The sequence below is a fragment of the Brachypodium distachyon genome, chromosome 1 (assembly GCF_000005505.3).
Source record: "Brachypodium distachyon strain Bd21 chromosome 1, Brachypodium_distachyon_v3.0, whole genome shotgun sequence".
NCBI lineage: Eukaryota > Viridiplantae > Streptophyta > Magnoliopsida > Poales > Poaceae > Brachypodium > Brachypodium distachyon.
Window position 1 is genome coordinate 62,601,038 of NC_016131.3, and position 22,344 is coordinate 62,623,381.

The 22,344-nt window shown below is 47.6% G+C and overlaps 3 protein-coding genes and 1 long non-coding RNA gene across 4 annotated transcripts; 2 read left to right on the forward strand and 2 right to left on the reverse strand.

Annotated features, from left to right (window-relative positions):
* Positions 1 to 145: 145 nt before the first annotated feature.
* LOC100824834 (transcription factor RF2b) lies at positions 146 to 4,111 on the reverse strand. Its single transcript, XM_003557916.4, has 4 exons — positions 3,421 to 4,111; positions 1,834 to 1,966; positions 1,291 to 1,375; positions 146 to 832 (listed from the first exon to the last, which is right to left on the reverse strand). The coding sequence occupies exons 1-4, from the start codon at positions 3,915 to 3,917 to the stop codon at positions 471 to 473; spliced, it is 1,077 nt and encodes a 358-aa protein (XP_003557964.1). The 5' UTR covers positions 3,918 to 4,111; the 3' UTR covers positions 146 to 470.
* A 1,115-nt stretch (positions 4,112 to 5,226) lies between these two features.
* LOC112269883 lies at positions 5,227 to 6,298 on the forward strand. The gene is made up of 2 exons (XR_002962112.1): positions 5,227 to 5,400; positions 5,587 to 6,298. It is a non-coding gene; the product is annotated as an uncharacterized LOC112269883 (long non-coding RNA).
* Positions 6,299 to 12,315: 6,017 nt separating this feature from the next.
* On the forward strand, positions 12,316 to 14,795 carry LOC100825136 (vicilin-like seed storage protein At2g28490). The gene is made up of 5 exons (XM_003557917.3): positions 12,316 to 12,682; positions 12,839 to 13,023; positions 13,138 to 13,218; positions 13,321 to 13,770; positions 13,870 to 14,795. Exons 1-5 carry the CDS (start codon positions 12,316 to 12,318, stop codon positions 14,296 to 14,298), a joined length of 1,512 nt encoding a protein of 503 aa, XP_003557965.1. The 3' UTR covers positions 14,299 to 14,795.
* Positions 14,657 to 16,778, reverse strand: LOC100825443 (pentatricopeptide repeat-containing protein At1g12775, mitochondrial). Its single transcript, XM_003557918.4, has one exon. It carries the CDS (start codon positions 16,692 to 16,694, stop codon positions 15,078 to 15,080), a length of 1,617 nt encoding a protein of 538 aa, XP_003557966.1. The 5' UTR covers positions 16,695 to 16,778; the 3' UTR covers positions 14,657 to 15,077.
* Between the last annotated feature and the right edge of the window lie 5,566 nt (positions 16,779 to 22,344).

Below are 22,344 nucleotides of genomic sequence, written 5' to 3' on the forward strand. Positions count from 1 at the left end.
ATCTCTCTCTTTCAATCCTTAAGAAACACAATGTGTGTATTTCCAAATCTTGAAAAATAAGAGTAGGTAAAAATAACACGCAAACGTACAACAATAATACTCTATGTAGCAAGAAAAGTAACCCCACATGCTAACAAATACACAATGATAAACATCACACCGTTGTGATGAAAAAAAGAAGTCAATCGCAAGTCTATATAACAAACAGAGTATTCCGGGAGAAAGATACTCCCAATTTCCCAATATAATCCCAAACAACACAACACGCAGGAAATGAAACAAAAACAAACAGGCATGACAAGCCCGGGAATCCTGTCTACAAAATCAGCAACTGAGAATACAACCAATTTCAACTAGAATCAAACGAATGGAATGAGAAATTAAGCTTACACAACTGGAAACAGCACAAGGATGTCAGGCTATGAACAAAAGAACCTAATGAAACTGAGAATTGATCAGGGTAGGCCTGGTTAGAAGGTGCTGCTGCTTTCGCTTGCAGAGATCGAACTGCTCTCTGACTTCACAACTGGATGCCCCTTGCTGATGTCCAGACCCTGGAGCCGTGCAAGATGGTCTTGCTGCATGACATCTGAGAGTGTGTTTGGGTGGGATAGCATCTGGTGATTTGGTACATTAGGATGAGGTGGGTGGAATGGGGGTGGAAACCGGGCACCACCCTGGTGCTGGGATGTGTTTTGCTGGGATTGTGGGAAGAAGGATGAGTTGTATAGGACATGTTGCAATCCCATGCTATACGTGTCATTGGAATTTGACATTTCGCCAGTAGCCATCTTAAGCCTCTCCACTTCCTGCTTCAGTGCGTCATTCAGAGCTGCACGACGTTCCACGTTTCGTTAGAACATATGGCATAGGTCATCACTTTGTTCTACATTGCATTAATATAAAGCAATCTGTTCCACATGCTATAAGTCATTCCAGCTATTCGACAAGATTCAAAATGTGCGGTAATTTGACAAAACTATGTAACCCTATTCCAGGTCTCTTTGCGCAAGAGAACAGATCAATTACAGGCATAATATAGCAAACAAGAAATGGGCATCGGATGACAAAGATATTGGAAAATTTATCTCGACCAGGAACAATGACTGAAGCAATGTAAGCCTAGACTGACTTATAGCATGAAATAGAGTGAGCGGACCAGAAAATGATTATGGCTTTGAATGTTATACTTCCAAAAGGGTGTGTCAGTTTTATGATTAGTCAAGTCACAGAAAAATGTTGAACTGTAAATCAGAGAACATTGTAGTTATCTAAACCAGGGGAGCTTACCATCACGCAGTTGAGCCTGCTGCTCCATGGCCTGCAACCTTATCTTCAGCTCTGCATTTTCTGCAGAAAGCCCAGTAGTATCTCTCTGCAAGAGAATAAAACACAATATTTAACAGGATTCAGCTCAGCAGCACAGCTATCCTAGAACCTTGATGCTCCTTCAATAGTCAACAGCATAAAAATATAGCAAAGGCTAGAATGAGATAGTCAAAGTCAATACTTAACCAAAAAAAATCTCACATGCAGAGAATCAAGATTCAGCTCTCCAAAGTGTTCACATAGCCATATATAATAATCCAATGGATGTTTAAGTTGATCACACCATGTGCAACCATCTTAGTCCATACAGCCAAAGGAGCTAGATACAATCACCTAAGAAGCTGTGACCTGGTAGCTGTCCAGTAATTATGAGATAAAACCAGCCTAAAGGAAAACTGTTATTTCGCCACTACTAGGTCATCACTATAAGAAACTACATTAGTTTCATCTGGGTCTAATACCCATGGCCATGAGACAATAGATAGACGGAACAGGAAAAGGTACCTGAAATAGTGTGAGTTGAGCTGAGAGAGTGGTGGCTTCAGTCTGAAGAGTTTGGACCTTCCGCTCAAGTTCTGTCATATAACGAGCCTTTCTTTCTTTTGATCGAGCTGCCGACTGTCTGTTTGCTAAGATTCTGCACGAAAAAAACTAGGACAGTTAACACAAGCCTACAAAATGTTTTGAAATCTTCAGAACATAATGTTTCAGATATAAAAGGTTTTGGGACATATCACAACTCATCCATGATAATTAGCCAATGCCAAGTATTTTATTTTATTTTATTTTATTTTATGCACCTTCAGGCTTTAATCTCCTGTTTCCATGAAAAACAGGATGCACAAATTCAAAAGTAATAGTTTGGATCAGGATCCAAGTAGAAATGGACACTTGATAACAGCCCGAACATTGTATTTAGTTTTCAAGCAAAATAATTTCTGGGAGCCATTTTATTGTAAAATAGAAGATATCAAAGATTAAGGTTGGATGCAGAAGATTTGGTTACAAGTATACAATCAGAAATTTGTTGAGTTGTGGAATATACCATAACAGATTATCACTGGCAATATCTTCCCCATGCTGAAAACAGAAATAGCTAACAGTGAAGACAGGCCCACATTGCAGCCTTACACGAGGCATCAAAAGATCTCCACCATAGTGAAGAGATTAACTGATGCATCAAGTCTTTAGAAGGAAGTGTGGTGTTTAGAGATGAAAATTTTAACTGTTTGCAGTTACCAAATAGCTTTTCACAATACGATGTCATTTTCTCTAATCTGATTTGGCTATTGAACTGAAGGAACGATCCCAACAGAGACATGTAGGTGAGAATGGCAAAAACTCCCATGTAAATTGGATAGCTGTCATTGGTTGTTGTCTCCTACTTTCCTTTCACTGTCAAGCCATACAAATAGTTATAATAATTTTTATGGGTCCCTAGTCCAATAGTGTAGCCTTAATTTTCTCTTGACTAAAGGACTAGCATTTATTTGTTACCTTTCTAAGTATCGGAACTAAGCACTTAACAATCCAATTCTCAAAGCTAATTCACATCTCTGCACAGCAAGTCCGCAAATTACAACCAGCCAACCAGTGCAAGACCACCAGTAAGAAACTAAACGAATCACAGCTACAATTTTGCTAAATATCTTCCTTAATCCTCCAACATCCAGCAAGACGTACAAAAGCATGCACCACCTCACAGAAACAAGCACTTATCCATAACCCCACCAACCAAACAATAAAGAACCACCGCCTTAACTCCCAAACTGCCCAACCAACCACCCAGTACCATCTATCCATAGTACGCGCTACACACAAGAAACAAATAACGCGCAAATGTGCATATTTTCCATCAGCTCAAGGCGATTTCCATGGAAAAACATGCATGCATAATTGTCCGCGAGTACCTCATCCGATCGCCTGCCACCTCGGAGGAACCAAAGAACTGATCTATAGTATACGGCGATATCCCTACCAACCAAACACTAGCTCCAGTATGCAATGGTCAGCATCTAAGCCGACATCTTGCATCGCAAGCTAACAAACCGAGCAGACGGAGGAGTGTGGGAGAGATCGGGAGGGCCGCACCTTTTGGCGCGCTTGGGGTCGATGGCGGCGAGCTCGGCGAGCTGCTCGGGAGACATGGCCTTCTTGGCCTCCAGGACATCTGCCAGCGCTTGGGCGGCGGCAGCGTCCTTCCGCGCGGCGCTGCTGCCGGCGGAGAAGAGCCCGGAGCCATCGACGGAGCTGCTGTAGCGGTGCTTGGGCCGCGGCGGGGAGGAGGTCTCGGCGGCGCGGTCGCGGTCGGAACCCGCGGCGGCGGCGGCGGCGGGGCCGGAGGAGATCTTCTCGATGTCCATGAAGGTGGAGAAAAGGTCATCCTCGGAGCCGATCTCGTCGAAGCCAGCTGAGCCATCGCCTTCGCCGGCGCTGCCGAGGTCGAGGTCGTCCGGGAGGCGGAACGCGACCTCAGATCTGGCGCGGCGGTGGTGCGCCCCGCGCATGGCTGTGGCCGCCGCCGCCATAGCCGGAGATGGCGGCGGGAAGGGGCGGGCCGGCGGATCGGCGGGTTTCGGCTGCTGCATTGGGCCGAGCTGACGCGTGCGCGTGCGCGCGCGCTCGGGCCGGGGATTGGAGGAGTGGGAGATAGGACGCGCAGGCTTGCTGCTGCTGCGGCTGTGTTTCCCTGTAGCTGTTGGATTTTTAAGAGGTGGGGTGGAGTGGGATCTGGGAGACTGTGGGATGAGGAGGAAGAAGGATTAGCATGTGAGCGCTCACGGGGACGAGCGAGCCAGAGCGACCAGCGTGTGCGTCGCGCCACCTCCTCCTTTCGGTGCGGGTCGGGTTCGTGCCGTGCTGCGCCGGTGTAACGTGGCTGGTTCGGTACGTGCCTATCAACGCAGCCACGTAGTGACGGGTCTGTCAGATCCCAGCATCTGAGCAGCGGGTCGACACATTAGCACTGCTCCGTTTATGAATACTCCTTAGGATCCTATTGTTGTGGTTGTTGTTTTTTTTTGATAAAAGGCCATATTCTTATGGTTGTTTTAGTTCAAATCACTAAAGCAAAGAACAAGAATTTATATTCAGAGACTTTTTTCATCAAGATGAAAAGAAACATAGATGTATAGAATTTCATGATGATTAATTAGATGTTTGTGTCTAGCTGTATGGATATTTTGACAAATTTTGCCGACCCTACATGTATGGATAAAATGAAACAGAGGAAACAATAGCAAGTTAGAGGATTTTCCATCTTCTTCGGTAATACCATATTTCTAGTTGCTGCCACTTAATCGCTCCGTCCAAAATTAATAGGCGTTGATTTGCATAAATTTTTATACAAATTCACGTCAGTTAATTCGAGATGGAAGGAGTATATCACAAAATGGGGAGAAACTATTCCAACTAGAAACCCTGATGATAAAACTTTGTTTGATGATATTTTGTACAAGCTCAATACTTGATCTGGATATTAAGAAAAAGAAGAAGAAAAAGAAAACAGGGAACAAGACACATGCAGCAGCGTGTATATGTACGTATGTGCATTGCAATAGCACTTGAGAATTTGCGTTGCAAGCTGCAAGGCAGCAGGCGCGTGCGCTCGAGTTCAGCCGGAGATCTAACCAGCTAATAAAATAAGAGTCCTCATGTTCGTTCGAGTCGGGCTGAACCGCCTGACAGCCGGGATCACGTACGTCGACGCGTAAAACTCTGGGAGAGATAAACACAACAGGGAAGATCACGCGTGCGGGCGGAGGAGATAAGAACGTCCAGCGTAACTTGCGTCCAAAGTATCCGAGCGCATCGCAACGGCCAGCGGCCAGGTACGTCCGCTGCCTGCCTATATATAAGGCGCACGACACAAGGCATAGGGGGCTTTTTTCTGAGCAGAGAAGCCAGGGACGGAGAGGAGGCGCTGGTAGATCCGACGAACAGGCGAAGACTGCTAGCGCTCGGCCATCTGGTGACAACACCACGTACGGCCGGACGCCAGCGAGAAGCTGAGACGTAAAGGTTCATCAAGTTTCATCAACACCAATTCCATGGCTTCAGCTAACGACTACAGTGAGTATTAATCTACTCCTACCCCTATCCTCGGCTCGATCCTCTCTTGCATCTAGCATGGTGATGGTGTTGTAGAGCCCGAGCACCGTCGCCCCGCTCAGCCGTCTACGGAGCTTGGTGGCGTGATGTCCTCGGTCGCTTTTCAAAGTGATCATGATGGTCATCGCGCGACACTGTCGATGCCAGGTACAAGAGGATCGACGTGTTATGGCACCCGCCCGACGCGGGGCGCCGTCTTCATTGACAACCCGCCGACGTCCACCCGAGTGCCACCATGCGCGACGGTGCGGACGTGGGCGACGTCTACACAATGGCCGCTCCACGCGGAGCATTACCTTGATGAACAGGTCGAGCCGACGTACAGGTTGCCGCAGCACGAGAGGCGGTCACTCGAACGCTATCGTCATCATCAGTAGGTTGTTCGTGCTGCAGGTCTTCTCCAATTAATCACTCCCGCGGGATGGATTCCCCGCGTCCCCGACGAAGCTGCCGAATCGTCGGCATGTAGCGGCATCATGCGTTTACACCAACTCCACTTTTAGGTCGTCGAGACCGACGAGGCTCGGCAACAGGGTGGGCGTGGCCACGGCTAAGGCCACGCTCAACGGCGCGTGTACTGTCTTGTACACGGGTTCTGCCGGCACCCACACCATCACCACCCATACATGCATAGGTGACGCGAAGCAAAGACATGAAGACGACCACAACAGCTTAATCGGAGGTTTCTTGCGGGTTTAACCCCGCGGGAGTAATTAAGCGGGAGCCTTCCGAGGCCCCGTGAACCAGGAGATGACCACAATCGCCTTGTCAATCAAGCCGTGCAAGCAGGCCACGGAGCGCACGAGGAATTGTATTTTGTAATCTCAAACAGATTATTAAAATATACGATTCCTCCCCTTTTTCTTGTGTACACAGTACACTGGCACGCCCGCAATTTTTCTTAGTTTCCCTGGCGCGATAGGATCTATTTTCCCCTCGCTCGAAAATATTTCATGAGCCAAACAAACTTATTCGAAGATGCTTGATGATATCATCTTCCTTCGTTTTTTTGTCCTTTGGATATTATAATGATTCATCGTGGGTTGCCATCCCCACAGAATTAAAGTTGTCACCTCACAAGACATGTGGACGATCCCAGCCATAGTCTTTTCGATCAGATTGCCAACAAAGCGTTCGCTCCGGGAGACCAAAGAGCGAACATTCTCTCATTACAAATCCGGTTTAGATTATCTTTAGCTAAATAGATATGACATAAAAGTAAGTGAGGCGAGCTCACTTGGTTGGGGGAGTGGATGTGAGATCCCGTCGTCATGGTTGCGAATGTGCTTGGTTCTCTCATGAAACTTCTCATCTTTTGCAAGGTGGATCGCACTTTGACTGTCACAAAACACAACGCGGTCAACCTGCTCAATGCCTAAATCACCAAGAAAACCATGCATCCAAATAGTTTCCTTCACTGCATCTGTCAAAGAAATAAACTCAGCTTCTGTGGTTGATAATGCAACTGTAGCCTGCAAGGTTGTCCTCCAGCTAACACAAGAGTCACCACAAGCTGAAATACATAACTGGTGAGGGAGCGTTTCCCATCAAGATCTCCAGCATAATTAGAATCTAAATAACCAACAGCTTGTCTCGGATTTGCTACCCGCTGATTAAAAATCAAACCATATTTCTTGTGCCGCCAAGGTACCTGAGGATCCACTGTGCCGGCCTTCAATGTTCTTTACTTGGCCTTGACATTAAGAGGCTCACCACGCTAACTGCATGAGCAATATCAGGACGTGTGCAAACCATAGCATACATCAAACTGCCAACTAGAACCTTGGACATGTACTCTTCCTCCTCTTTATCTAAAGGCTCTGCTGAAGATGACAACCTGAAATGTGCTGCCAAAGGAGTAGAAACTAGCTTCGTGCTTGTGACAAGTTAAACCGACGCAGAATCTTCTTAATACACTCACTCTATGAGAGCCAAAGTCTGCCCAAAGACGTGTCACGGATAATATCCATCCCAACAACCTCTTGGCTGCACCCAAATCCTTCATGTCAAACTCACTTTTTAGCATGGCCTTCACTTTATCAGAATGACTCTTCCAGTCTTCCCTGCAATATGGATGTCATCAACATAAAGCAACATATACACTCTGGAGCCATCTGCAAATACCTGCTGAAACACATAAGTATCATATGAGCTTCTCTCAAATCCATGGCTACTAATATAGGTATCAAACATGCCGTACCACTGCCTTGGGGATTGCTTTAAGCCATACAATGACTTTTTAAGCAAACAAACATGGCCCTCTTTTCCTTTAGCCACAAAGCCCTTTGGTCGCGCCATATAGATCTCCTCCTCTAGGTCCAAATGAAGAAAAGTTGTCTTCACATCCATTTGCTCTAGTTCCAAGTCATATACAGCAACCAAAAAGCCAGTAAAACACGAATAGAAGTATGATTCACAACTGTAGAGAATACCTCATGGTGCTCAATCCCTTCTTTCTGACTGAAGCTCTTCGCCACCAATCTAGCTTTGTACCTTGGAGTATCAATTCTTGGAGAAGTCTTTTTGAGCTTGAACACCCATTTGCAACCAACAGTCTTGCGCCCTTTAGGCGGCAAGACTAAATCACAAGTTTGATTTTTATGCAATGATTCCATCTCCTCTGTCATAGCCTGGACCCAACTAGCTGCTTGAGACCTGCTAACAGCCTCACGATAACTGCAAAGCTCATCATGTACAATATCCTCAGCAACTGTCAAAGCAAAAGCAGTTGTATTTCTGCCTCTTGCCACTGGTGTGATCCATTCTCCATAGCGTTGTTGTTTACTTCTCTGTCTAAGTGGACGTTGTGCTATTGGAGAATGTGAAGCCTCTGAAGCTCCACCTGAAACTGTAACATCTAACTGACCATCAGCTGCATCTACCTCATCTGTGTCACCCAGAACACCTGCTGCAGGATCTGGCAATAATGGTTGCTACTGCTGCTGACTGTCAACTGTGATAGGCTCGGTCACTGGAGCCACCACCTGAAATGTTACCCTCTGTGCTACCTGCTCTGCCTCTGAAAAACCACATGTAGAAGCTCCACCTGAAGTTGGAGCCTCACTCACTGTCGACAAGCTGGAGTAACGATCGCCATCTCATCGAAGATCACATCCTTTCTGACGATCAACTTTGGAGGTTTTGTATCTTTACACCACAAGTGATACCCCTTTACTCCATCAACTTTCTCATATCCAAGTAAGACACACTTCAATGCTCGAGGTTCCAATTTGTTCTGGCGAATGTGTGCATACGCCGGACAACCAAATACCCTCAATTCATCATAATTAGGTGGATTGCCAGTGCACACTTCCTCTGGTGTCTTGCACTCAATAGTTGTCGAAGGCGAGCGATTAACCAAGTAGCAAGTTGCGGTAACTATCTCTGCCCAGAGAGATTGTGGTAACTATGCATGGGAGAGCATGCAACGGGTTCTCTCTAACAGTGTCCTATTCATACGTTCCGCTACTCCATTATGATGTGGAGTCCCGATTGTGGTGTAATGTCTATTAATGTCGGCATCTCGACAAAATGTCTCAAACTCTCCCGAGCGGAACTCTCTGCCATTGTCAGATCTCAAATATTTGACCTTCTTTAATGTTTGTGTCTCCACCTTAGTTTTCCACAAGCGAAAACGAGTGAATGTCTCATCCTTGGACTTTAGGATGTAGACCCAAACCTTCTTGCTGAAATCATCAACAAAGGTTAGCAAATATTTTCCACCTCTAACTGATGTAACCGGTGCCTCACCCCACAAATCAGTATGCACGTAGTGAAGAATGGCCCTCGTCGTGTGCACAGACCTGCTGAACCTCAGACGTGTCTGCTTGCCAAAAACACAATGCTCACAGAACTGTAGAGTGCCTGTCCTGCGGCTGCCCAACAAACCACGACAACTCAACTCTGTCATACCACTCTCTGACATGTGCCCCAATCTCATGTGCCACAATTTAGTCATGGTGTCATCATCCAACTGGGAACTATAAGTCACTGAAGCTGACCTAGTAAGCAAACTGCCCTGCAAGAAGTACAGATCATCTGTATCTGGAGTGGTGAGTGCCTTCTTCACACACAAGGAACCCCTCAACACCTTGATCTGATATCTATGAGTCACAAACTTATAGCCCTTTCTGTCCAGTGCCTTGAATGAGATCAAATTCTTCTTCAACCCAACAACATGACGAACATCTATGAGTGTACGAATTATAGCATCAAACATTCTGAATTTGATTGTCCCAATACCACGAACTTTGCACTTCGTGTCGTTGCCCATAGAAACTGAACACCCATTTAATGTCTCATAAGTGGCAAACCACTCATAAGTGACACATATGATAGGAACAAGCAGAATCAAGAACCCAACCAATGCTGAAACTCATATCACAATCAGCTGAACTGCTAGCACATTGTCCAACTGAAGAGAAATCTGCACTGACCACAAGTAACTCACCGGAACTGCCATCATCTTCACTTGCAACTACAACATTAGCTGAAGAAGAGTTCTCACCCTTGCGGCCATCATTTTGCTTGTCCCTTTTAACTTTCAACTTGGGACAATGTCACTTTATATGGCCGTCCTACTTGCAGTAATTGCAGATAATACTTTTCTTTCCTGAACGGGACTTTGAACGCCCCCTTGATTTTCCACTGGACTTATTGTGGCTGCGGCTAGAAGAAGCTTAACCACCACCACCACGCTCAAAGGACATCCCACGTGTCACAACGAGACCTTCACCTTCAGCATGACTCTCCATGCGAGTTTTCTTGAGCAAATTTTTTGATAAGAGGATTGAAATAGCATCATCCATGGAGGTAGATTCCTTACCATAAATAAAGGATTTGGTCTCTAATGCCTTCATAAAAACTGGGAGTGAACACAAGAACAAGATAGCCAAATTTTCCTTGTCCATAGAGCTACCTGAATTTTGATAGTCAAGCACAGCCTTATTGAATTCATCAATATACTGCTTGATAGGAGTGCTTGATAGGAGTGCCTTCTGTCATATGCATCCTAAACAAGCGCATCACGAGGTAGAACCTGCTGGAGAGTGACTTGTCCAAATAGAGAGCTTCCAATTTCTTCCAAAGTGCCAGAGCAGTCTTCTCCCCACAAACTTGCCTCAACACATTATCAGCAAGATCCAAACGGAGCACCGCCAATGCCTTCTTATCTAGCTTATTCACCTCATCACTGTGCGCCTTCTCATCACCTTATTCCAACACCATGTCTAGTGTATTATCAACAAGAACCGAATGTATTTTCACTTGCCATAACCGAAAGTCATCATTCCCATCAAACTTGCTCTCTTCCAAAGTTGACACTTCCACCCAAACAGTAACAAAAAAAGTGTCTTTGATACAACAGAGGCTCTGATACCAAATTGTGAGCACAGAGGGGCAGCGGAATACTTCAAAACAGCAAGCTGCTCCTCACAAGCATTTCAACAAACACCTTGTGTGCATAGAACAAATTTGAACCGGTATATCAAATCTGCAAACACCAAATTCTCAAACCTGCACACAAGATTAACAACTGCAAGGATAGTTTACTAGAACATCAATACCACAATAGAATCATCCATATATCAAAGAACACAAGTATGCCTTGCCTCAAAGACACTAACTCAACCAAATAGCAGCAAATTTGAGCAATAGATGCCAATAGCAAGTAGAGATGATGAACATTAACACATATAGCAAGGGAATCATCAAATCAAGAGGAGACACAATGATTTACGTGGAAACCCCTTCCGAGAAAAAAAAACACGGGTGACGAGCAAGGAGCTTCACTATGGAGATGAAGAGTACAAGGTGGAAGCCAACAAGGATGGGGAGGCTCCAAATTCCCCAACAATCTGTCACAAATTTATGTGGATTTGGTGGATCAAATGCCTCCCCTCTTAGCCTAACGAGCTCTCAAGAACAACAACTCACCGTCTATTTTCGAACAAGGGGAGAGTCCCACAAAAAAACCTTTGCATTAAGCTCTTCCAGCTTTCTAACATGCGCAAACAAGTCCTATTTCAGTCTATCACATGTGTAAGCATTGTTTTGCATAACTAACAAATCAAAATGGCTTTCAAATGATGAAATCAGGAGCTGCACATCACACAGCCAAACTTGACACATGTCTTATACATGTAGGCACCGATGCTTATGTAAAAACATGTTTATTTTTTGCAAGCACCTCACTAAACACCACGAATCGTAGATGCTCGAACGTGGCGTCAACCGCCGGTAACTGTTGCCCAAAATAATCTGAATCAAGCAAATGTATACGGCATCTAGCTTTTAGCTCAACCGGGCAATTCCTTCATTTTTCTTTCTTTTTGACCACATCAGCCGGGCAAGTTTATAACGGCGCAGCTGGACAGCACTAGCTGAGAAACCAAAACACACCCGAACGTGGTCGCTCACAAAGTCTATGCAAGAGAAGCAGAGTATGTAAACACCCTGCAGGCAAACACGGACAGGAAAATAGGGAGGCGTGTGCAGTAGTACACCGTGCACGCACCGTTCCGTGTACAGCGGCTTCGAAGAAACCTGCGAGTACCCGGATCTTCGGTCTCCCGTGCCACTGCCTGCCACGGAGCACAGTTGGAAAGCACGGGACGCGGCCACCTCGCGTCGACCGAACCGCCGCCTCATCCGCGAGCGCGCTACGTGGAGCACACGAGCCGCTGCCCATGCACGGCGACACGTGCAGCTTGCTTCCCCTCCACCCGTCGATCGTTCGCCTCTTTAACCGCCCGCCGGCTGCCGCCTAGCTCTCTCTCACAACACAAGCCACACGGCTCGCACCGAGTGATAGAGATAGCACAGCGCAAACCGTCGAACAAAGAACAAGCTACGAACAGCGAGCAAGCTAGGCGGCCGATGGATCGTTGCGGGGTAGTCGTGATGACGCCGCTGCTCACGCTGCTTCTCCTCCTCTCGGGCCGCTCGGCGATGGGGGCGCCGCGTTACCGCGAGAGATGGGAGCAGGAGGGGCCGGAGTGGCGGCCGGATGAGGAGGGGAAGGGGGGGAAGGGGCTGTTTCTTCTCGACAACGTGGAGAAGGTGGTGGATTCGGAGGGTGGGCAGGTGCACGTCGTGCGCGGGCCGTTTGTGCCGGAACAGCCGTGGCAGCAGTACGGCGCGTGCCGGGAGGGGCTGATGCACATCGGCTTCATCACCATGGAGCCCAAGACGCTGTTCGTGCCGCAGTACATAGACTCCAACCTCATCCTCTTCGTGCAGCGAGGTGCATCATTTAAGTTCGTCATCTCGTTTGACATGTGTGCATGCCATGAGATTCTTTACACAATTCTTAATTCTGAAAAAGGTTGAACCGACCAAGCAGTACTCAGTTAATTTAGAAGTTAGAACTGAGTAGTGGTTGATTTTTTGGTTTCGACAGGGGAGGTGAAGATTGGGTGGATCCACAACGACGAGCTCGTGCAGAAGCAGCTTAAGATGGGCGACGTCCTCCACATCGAAGCCGGTGCGACCTTCTACATGGTCAACACCGGCAAAGGACAGAGGCTGCAGATCATATGCAGCATCGACGCATCGGATAGCCCCATCGGACTCGGCCCTTATCAGGTCACGTGGCCTGTTTGTTCTACATATCGATTGATATATCCAAAATCATTTGCCCCCATCTCGATCTCGATCCTATATATACTGACGAACTGATGATGTGTATGATCGATGCAGTCCTTCTTTCTTACTGGGGGAGGGAACCCGACGTCTGTGCTGGCCGGCTTCGACCCAAAGATGCTTGTCACCGCTTTCAACGTGAGCTAACTCGATCGATCGTCTCGACAATTAAGGAACTAAACATGCATGGCACTTCAATTCATACTACTCCGTAATTGATTTTTACTGTCCTGTGTTTAGACCACTTACGACGAAGTGGCAAGGCTCTTTCGGCCGGAAACCCGGGGGCCCTTCGTGTCCTTCGGCACGGAGCCCGGGAGCGGTGGAAAAGAGCGTGGACAACGGGAAGAGGAAGGTGATGCCGGAAACAAGGAAGAAGCGAGCAGGAAGGCCGGGCCATGGAGGCCCGTGGGCAGAGGCGATGATGAGGAGCGCGATGACGAACAGTCGTCGACATGGTCATGGAGGAAGCTGATGGGCAGCTTCATTGGATTCGGAGGGGCCTCCAACGATGCCGCGCAGCTGGAAAACAAGAAGGACAAGACGGTGCGCGCGCCGGAGCCTTACAACCTGTTCGACCACGAGCCCGGCTTCCGGAACGCCTACGGCTGGAGCGTCTCCGTCGACAAGCACGCCTACGAGCCCCTCGACCACTCCGACATCGGCGTCTATCTCGTCAACCTCACCGCTGTACGTGCCATGGACGATACACCCTCGCGCCATTGCTCTTCATAAATCACAACACGAGTAATTTAAGGGTTGATATGATGTGGTCGAATTGGCGTGCAGGGCTCGATGATGGCGCCGCACGTGAACCCGAGGGCGACGGAGTACGGCGTGGTGCTGGGCGGGGAAGGCGAGGTCCAGGTGGTGTTCCCCAACGGGTCCCTGGCGATGAGCGCGAGGGTGAGACCCGGCGACGTGTTCTGGATCCCGCGTTACTTCCCGTTCGCGCAGGTGGCGTCGCGGAGCGGGCCGTTCGAGTTCTTCGGGTTCACCACGTCGGCGCGCCGGAACAAGCCGCAGTTCCTCGTCGGCGCCAACTCGCTGCTGCGCACGATGCTCGGGCCGGAGCTCGCGGCCGGGTTCGGCGTCCCCGAGAAGGAGCTGGGGGAGCTGATGCGGGCGCAGAAGGAAGCGGTCATACTGTCGTCGTTGCCGGAGAAAGAGGAGAAGGGGAGGGAGCAGTCGGTTATTAAGCAGGTGGCGAAGGAGTAATTAGTGCGTGCCGCTAGCTGCTTTGTATCGATCGATCTACCCTGTCTTTTGAGCATGCAGTCGCCTTCATTTTCAGGTCGAACCTCGTGTATCTGGACGTGTGTCCGCCTGCACTGTGTGTGTGCACGCTAGTAGTTTGTGTTATGTTCTTCCTTCTTCGTGTTTCTTACTTCATGGAGTTTTCGGCGTCCGTCAATAAATAAAGATGCTTGTGAGATTCAGCCGTGGATGCATGGTAAATTGGTACCGTCCATCTGTCAACTTTAACCAAATTTGAATACATCTATACACTAAGTCAGCATGCAAACTTAAACTTAAAAGACAGCTTCGTTAGTTCGCTGTTCGTAGAGTGGAGCAGTTGAGGTTCTGAATCTTCGGATACATCAGTAGAGTTACTCAAGGTAACCTTGTAGAACAGAGAGCGCCAAGAGTCCAGAACAAACCTGAAACAACAAAGTCCCCTCAAGTTTTCTATCCGTCTAATTACAAGTTGAAAACAATCTGCAACCCACCCTTCTCACTACCGAACGATGCTTCGGCCGATTAAGGCGATCGATTCGACAGTAATAACCTTTTCTACTAGTGCCTTCCTCTCAAAACAACACCGAAATCAATCGCATGCGGATACCGCCACTGTGCCACCGCTTGTTGCTCGAAAATCCAGGAGGAATTTGGACGTCAAATCGCACTATCTTCGGCAAGGGAAACCAAATGCAATTCCTCGCTGTCACACCTGGAATTAATGTCCCGCAAATGTTGCGATTTCTGAGTACAATTGCTCACTGCGGGACGCCCAACTGCGCTGGTGACTCCTCCTGATCCCGAACCAGCGCCTCCTTGATGTGACGCTTCAGCGAAACCACGACGCCACGCTTCACCGCAGCGGCGTACACAGCCATGGCGTCGGGCCACCTCCCCTGCCGGCTGAGCTCGCCGAGCAGCGCGTCGAACGCGTTCCGGCCGGGCACGAAGTCCCTCGCGATCACCACGGCCAGCACCCGGACGGCCTCGCTCGTCCTGCTCCGGTCGCACAGCGCGCGCACCACGTCCGTGTACGCGCGCTTCCGAAGCGCGTACCCCTTGCGGGCCATGTCGTCCAGGATGGCGACGGCCGCGTCCACCTCGCCGCCGCGCGCCAGGGCCTGCGCCATAAGGCAGTAGGTGTACGACACCGGCTCGTGCCCGGACGACACCAGCTTGCCGAACACCTCCTTGGCGTCCCTCAGGGCCGAGATGTCCGCCGCGCACTGCCGGCACAGGCCCCGGGTGAGCGTGTCCAGCGCGCGGCCGTCCGCTTCTAACCCGGCGTGTTCCATGCGCTTGAACGTCTGCCACGCCGCGGAGATCTCGCCGGCCCGCAGCAGCGCCGGCAGCACGATGCTGAAGCTGATCTTGTCTGGCGGACATGTTTCGTTGTCGCACATCTCCATGAGCAGGTTGTACGCTTTCAGCAGATGCCCCTCCTTGCAGTGGCCGTTGAGCAGGGCGTTGTAGGTGAATATCGTCGGCGAGAGGCCTGTCCGGACGGCGTCTTCGAAGATGGCCATGGCGTCATCCGTCCGGCCGACCTTGCAGAAGCCGTCGAGAACAATGGTGAAGGTGTAGATGTCCGCCGTCTGCTTGGGCGAGTCCTTGAGCTTGTTGAGGAGGTCCCGCGCATCCTCCAGGCGGCCGACGTAGCAGAGCCCACCGATGAGGCTGTTGTAGGTGCGGATGGTGGGCTCGCACCCGACGCCACGCATGGCGTCCAACACCTCCATGGCCCTGGTGACGCGCCCGCGCTTGCAGAGGCAGCCCACCACGGCGGAGAAGGCGGACACCGTGGGGAGGTAGCCGCGCGCGAGCATTTCGTCGAGCGTTTCCTTGGCCTCGTCGGGCGCGCCTTTCCTGCAGAAGCACTGCACGGCGATGGCGAAGGAGTGGGCGTCTGGCGCGACGGTGCCGTTGGGCTCGAGCGCCCTGAAGAGCGCCATCGCGGAGTCGTAGTCTCCGCCCCTCGCCAGCGCGGAGAGGATGTCGTTGTAGTCGGATATGGTGAGCGCCGCGTCGTCGCGCTGCAGGAGGTCGAGCACCTTCACCCGCTCCTCCATGGGGAGGCTCATGATCCGCCTCGCGCAGTCACGCGCCCGGAGCCGAGAGCTCCTTCTGCCGCCGCCGCCCTCGCCCAATTCCTCAGATCCCGTATCGATGAGTTGCGCCGGCGACGCAGTATGCTGTTCTCTGAGGAGGCTGCCGTTGCCGTTGGACTCGAGCGCGTGGAGCAGCTGCGCGTCGTGGTCGTCTTGCGGTGGTGCTTTACACTGGCAGGCGAAGAGAGCCGCGTTCCGAGGGGGCAGGGAGAGGACGCCATGGCAGTTGGAAGGCGGCGGGGAGAGTGAGTGGTAGAGAGACGCCATGGGCGTGGGCGCGGGAGCGCGGCCGCGATGGTAAGACGAGATGGATGGGGTTTGCAGGCGAGAGGATGAGAGGCTCTGATCTCCTGCAAGCAAGCCCCACGCGCAGTCGCTCCAGTCCAATTTTTTTTTTTTGAGGGCGACTCCAGTCCAGTTTAGTGTGCAAAGGGTGCACGAGGCAGAGGCCCAAGTCTCAGCTCAGGCTTTCTCTTTTTTGCTGCCAACATCGGAAGAGGCCTGTTAAGGCGATGTTGCGCCATGCCGCCATGTGCTCCATGTGTAAGGCCCAACGCGTATATTGGCAAGTAAGGAGTAGCCCACATACGCCGAGCGACATGGGCTGTCAGATAAGCTGCACGGTCGTTCTGTTCGGCTCAATGAGCTTTGGGAATGGGACCAGGATTGTAACTTACTAGTTACATGACCGTGCGTTGCTACGAAATCTCAAATAACAACATATATGATGTTGTCAGTTTGTCTTGACGAATGTTAGTTTTTTATTTGTTGTGTGCACACGAGACAATAACAAAATCAAATTTGGACTTTTTTTCCCGTTAATCAAATTAATGATGAAAAATACAACGAAGAACATTCCCTAATAAAGTTAAAGTGTGATCTTGACTACCACTGTAGCAGCAAAACATGTACACTGCTCTTTTGGAGATGATGTATCATCCATTTTAATTAAGAGTACAAGTGGACTATCACCATTTTAATTAAGCCAAAGTGTGATCTTACTACCACTTTAGCATCAAAACATGTACATGTGTTAAGAAAACAATGCCTTCGATGAACCATCAGATAGACCAGCAAGCTTTCTTTCAGAATCAGATACAGGAGTCACCATGAAAATTACTGTGCTGCAGAGGTTGGACGTACAGATGCTCACCAACCTTGGATGCCTCTGGCCTTTAGGCTACATGAGTTAGTTAGTATCATGCAAGATTAAAAGATGTAGGTAAGAATTATATTCCAAACAACAAAAAGCTAACAGAAGAAATACATTGGACCGTGGAACGATTTATCTCTAAATAGACATCACACATGAATCATGAATGGTAGCAAAGCTGTAAAAGAGAGTAAACTAAACAATCTGTGGAATTTCATGTCATGATTTTAATATAGTTCAACATTTTGGACCAAGTAACGGTATTATGGTTAGCTGGCATGTTTTTTCTTACAAATAGCAAGGAAACATGGACAATCTAGAGCATGCTATTTTAAGAAGCAGATGCTTTTCTCCGTTTTTCTCACATAGTGAAAAGATATATGACGGCATATTACAATTTATGGTTAGTTTAAGTCACAAAGAGATGTGATTAATTAAGAAAGATGGGGAATATAGTGGGGTACCTCATTTTCGACAAAGTTGCCATACACTTGCTTATTAGAACAAAGAACTCCATTTATCTGATGTGAATTTTAGCCAGCAATTATATACTCCCTCCGTCCCATATTAAATGACTTTTTATTACATGTATCTAGACGCTTTTTAGGTATCGATACATTCATATTATTTGGGCAAATTGAATCAAGAAATAACATAACCAAGCTGTTGCAACCTTGGCTTGTTTACGGAAATGATTTAATAAGGACACCATAACTGGTAGACCATAGTTATTATTACAGTATAACATTGCAAAGACTTGTTTACCTGAACACAATGCCGGAGCAAGGGAACATCAACTTTAGCAATCACAACTCCATTCTTCAACTTGAAAACAGATGCCAGCTTCTGATATATCTAACAGAAATACATGAATATGGTTAGACATGAAAGAAATAATGATTTTGCTTGCAAATTGAAGCTACAGCCATCAAGTGTATCTTATATAGTTAGGTGCCCGTGCGTTGCTACGGAATCAAAATATTTGATTTTTTTTTACTAAGAATAAAGTTCATACAATTGATATCTCATCTCAGTATCGATAAGGTAACATCTCTGTATCTGAATTATTGCATGGAATATAGAATCAAAATCTTGCACTACATCAAGTATTCAAGCATTTGCTGATAAACATGGTTGTGCTAATGCAAACATACATGTGAAAAGCACTTAGAACATCTCATTGCAATAATAAATTCCAAATACTTGAAAAGAGCATAGTTGTTTTTAACAAATATTGAAACAGACCATAGCTATCTATTTTTACTAACTATGTCGTGCCGGCTAACAAGATTACACACCAAGCCGTCCGTTCTGCATCCTCTAAAATCATCATTTTGCACTTGAAATGAAGCTAAAATTATCAAAATCATCAATAGGGTTCTCTTAATTGCTAGGGCAGCCAGCGTTCTATAGCTTAAGCATCAGTTCCTCAATTCTGAAAGTTTTGAAATTTGTATGAAACAACTCCAAACTGCAGCTGTATTAAATATCTCACCAAGCAGTTCTTTCCTAAGTGGGCATCTAAAACTTCCTCTGATATTAATTAGAACCAATAACAACAGAGGTCACCGAATTCAAAGAATTTTCTAATAGAACTCACCTTTATATTTAATTGGTAGATAACCAGTGACATATAAAGCATTTGTTCTCTATTAATCTTAGGGACCATTAAGACAGAGTCACGACTGCACAACAGTAGTATTTTCAACTCTTTTCATCATCATTGACGCCAACATTCAAAGGTAAAACCTTGCATATTCATCAACTTGATCTAATAGATATTCCTTGTAGATTTAATTAGATACATGAGCTTACCACAGTAGCAGTCTAACAATATGCCAATAGGAGTTCTGTATGCAATGACTGGATTTTTTTCAACTGTGGCTAGACGTTGATAGAGAACAAGCAGAACTGTCCATATCAGTTGGACAGTATGACAGAAATAGAGAACGAATAACATTCCTAAGGTAGCAACAACTAATTTAAAAGAAGTTTAGATTAATTATTATCTGTTCTCTCTCCTTTGTCAGAAGTTTAGATTCTTATACTACATTGGTAAAAATCAAGCAATCCCATATGTTCAGGTTAAAGTACCAACTCCTGGTCTGCAGCTATGCAACATGCATTTGTTTGGCCCTAAAAAAAATCTGAACAAAAAAAAAGGAGCTTGAACCTAAATTAGTACTCAGAAACTAAATCACACATAAGCATTAAAAAGACTAATATATATAAGTATACTCTGAATATGAGCTTACCTGCTCTCCTGTCGCTTCTTTTGTCAATGTCCCCAATTTTGATCTTCGAATACTCTGAACAATCACCAATTCTACGCATCATCAGGACGACCAGCCATAAGAACAGAGAAAAGATTTTCTTTTGTCCGGCAGCAACACAATTGCAATGCAATCTATTTTATCACCGTAGGAAGTGACAACTGAATCCTCCCCAAAGACGGCAGTGATGGAATTCGCCGTCAGTTAATTAGCACAATGGAACTCTCTGAATCGCTGTGGTGTTGGCTGGTCTGCCCACGCCCGCCCGCGCGGCCAGCACCACCGCAGGGAAGTGGGAGGGAGGGAGGCGGCGCCATGGATCAGGAGGAGGCAGGGAGAAAGATGCAGGCGGCGGCGGCACTTCAAACTCTGGAGGCCTGGTTCATCAAGGCGGCGGCTTTGATAGGTGATGAGACGAATCGATCTCAAGAGAGGGGTCGGGGAAAGCCGGATCCGGCCGCGGCAGGGGCGGAGGAGCCCAGTCCCGGCGGCGTCGAGGCTGGGGGAGGCCGAATCCGGTGACGCGAAGTCGTCGCCGTGTGCTTTTCCTCAAGGGGGACGAGGTGGTGGCGACTGGAACCGGAGGAGGAGGCCAGGACGGCGGAGCTCTCCTCAGGCGCCCGTCCTCGGCGGCGGGACTGCGTCCCATGGCGGCATTCGCGGGGACCGGCAGTGCTCCATCTCATGGCGACGGCGGCGTGGACTGGCACGTGGAGGGACGGGCGCGGGAGGGATCGTGAGGGAGATGAAGAGATCGAGTGGGTTCCGGTGGATATGAGAGATTTAGGGAGAGGAGAGGCAGGTGGGCGGTGGCGGCGGCACGCGGGCCGCGGGGCAGGGAGGAGCGGCGGGCCGCAGCGGGAAAGGAGAGAGATCAGGGGATCGGGGGTTGTAGGAGAGAGAGATCAGGGGATCGGGGGTCGTAGGAGAGAGAGATCGGGAGAGAGGAGAGAGGAGCGTGATCGGGCAAGGAGAGCGATCGGTCCTAATTTTTTGATCCTGATTTTTCGGATGGAACAGGAGAGCGATAGGGAGATCGGGAGATCGTTGGGGTGGGGGTGAGACGACGTACAAGCCTACGGGCTACCAAGGACGTAACTGGAAATTAAAGAATAGTAAAGATTCTAAAAAAAAGGGGCAATTGTAAACTTTAGTTCTTGATTTATAAAGACCTTGTTTCGCTATAAAAAAAATGTGACTTCTGCATTTTTCATTTAAATTTAAGAAAAATGGTAAAATAATTTTTTATCGGTGTTCGGTAAAAATACGTACGATACAATATATCCAGCATCCTATAGCAATTTTTTTTAAACATACTTTCGCTTTTACGAGATGTGTTCCGCCTACATAGGAAATGTACATACGGTTCATGGAAATTGTTTTGGTAGATCACACAAAATTATGCCGCTTTGTAACTATTTCTCGATATCTGAGAATTTTATTTGTGTATTTTCAAAAAAATGTACTCTCTCCGATCCATAAAAAATGTCGCCCATTTTGTATTAAGTTAGTACAAATTTTGTACTAAGTGGACCACACTTTTTATGGATCACTTTTTATGGATTGGAGGGAGTATCTGAAATCTGTTTTTTTTTTCATTTCTAAGACGACATTTCTAAGTCGATGTTTAACAGCCGTCCGATCCAATAAAGATTCATACAAGATTCGTACAAATATAAATGATGAGAAAATTTCAATCAGATGTTTATGATATTTGACGGAATACAACTAACAAATAGACACTCCGATCTAAAAAATCACCTGGCACAAGATAAATTCTCCCAGCCAAGTGCCTTACCTCCTTGCAGCATAAGAGAAGTTTTCCATGCACCTGAGAGTGGCAGCCTCTCCGCGTTGAAAGACGAGTTCAAACCATGATGCGTGTATTTTCGGTGTTTTTTCTTGTTTTGATTCGGCTTGTTCTTAATGAAGATATTAATGAATCGAAACATTTGCCTCTATTTCGGAGTAAAAAAAATATGAGTTGCGCCACATAACCAAGATTTTAAATCGCGCGCTAAATCGTTTCGTGGCAACATCCTTCGGCCGCAATCGTGCCATCGCGTGCAAAACATTAACGCCATATCTAAGCTTATATGCTATATAGTGAAGAAATTGATTAAAAAAATTAGGAATTAACGTGGTTTCGCGGCGACTGTCATGGCATCGCACCGGAACTTCCGTGCCGTTATAGCGGTCAAATCACATGCTGTTTATTTCTATTCTGTGCACATATATAACAGACCGAAATTTCCCACATGGCCACTGTACAACGACCCATTGACCGCCGCCACCTGCAGGACCTCTCGACCTGTCAACCAGGAGACCCTAGCGCGTGCATGCTCTTCGTCTTTTCCTCACCAAAGCTGCATGGCACAAGTGGCTGTGTCTGTGTCGTCGTCCAAATGGCCGCGCGTCCCACCGTCCACAAGAATTTGTTCCCCCGCCGGCTGCCGCGACGCACCAAACAAACTCTCCTCCCACTTTCAAA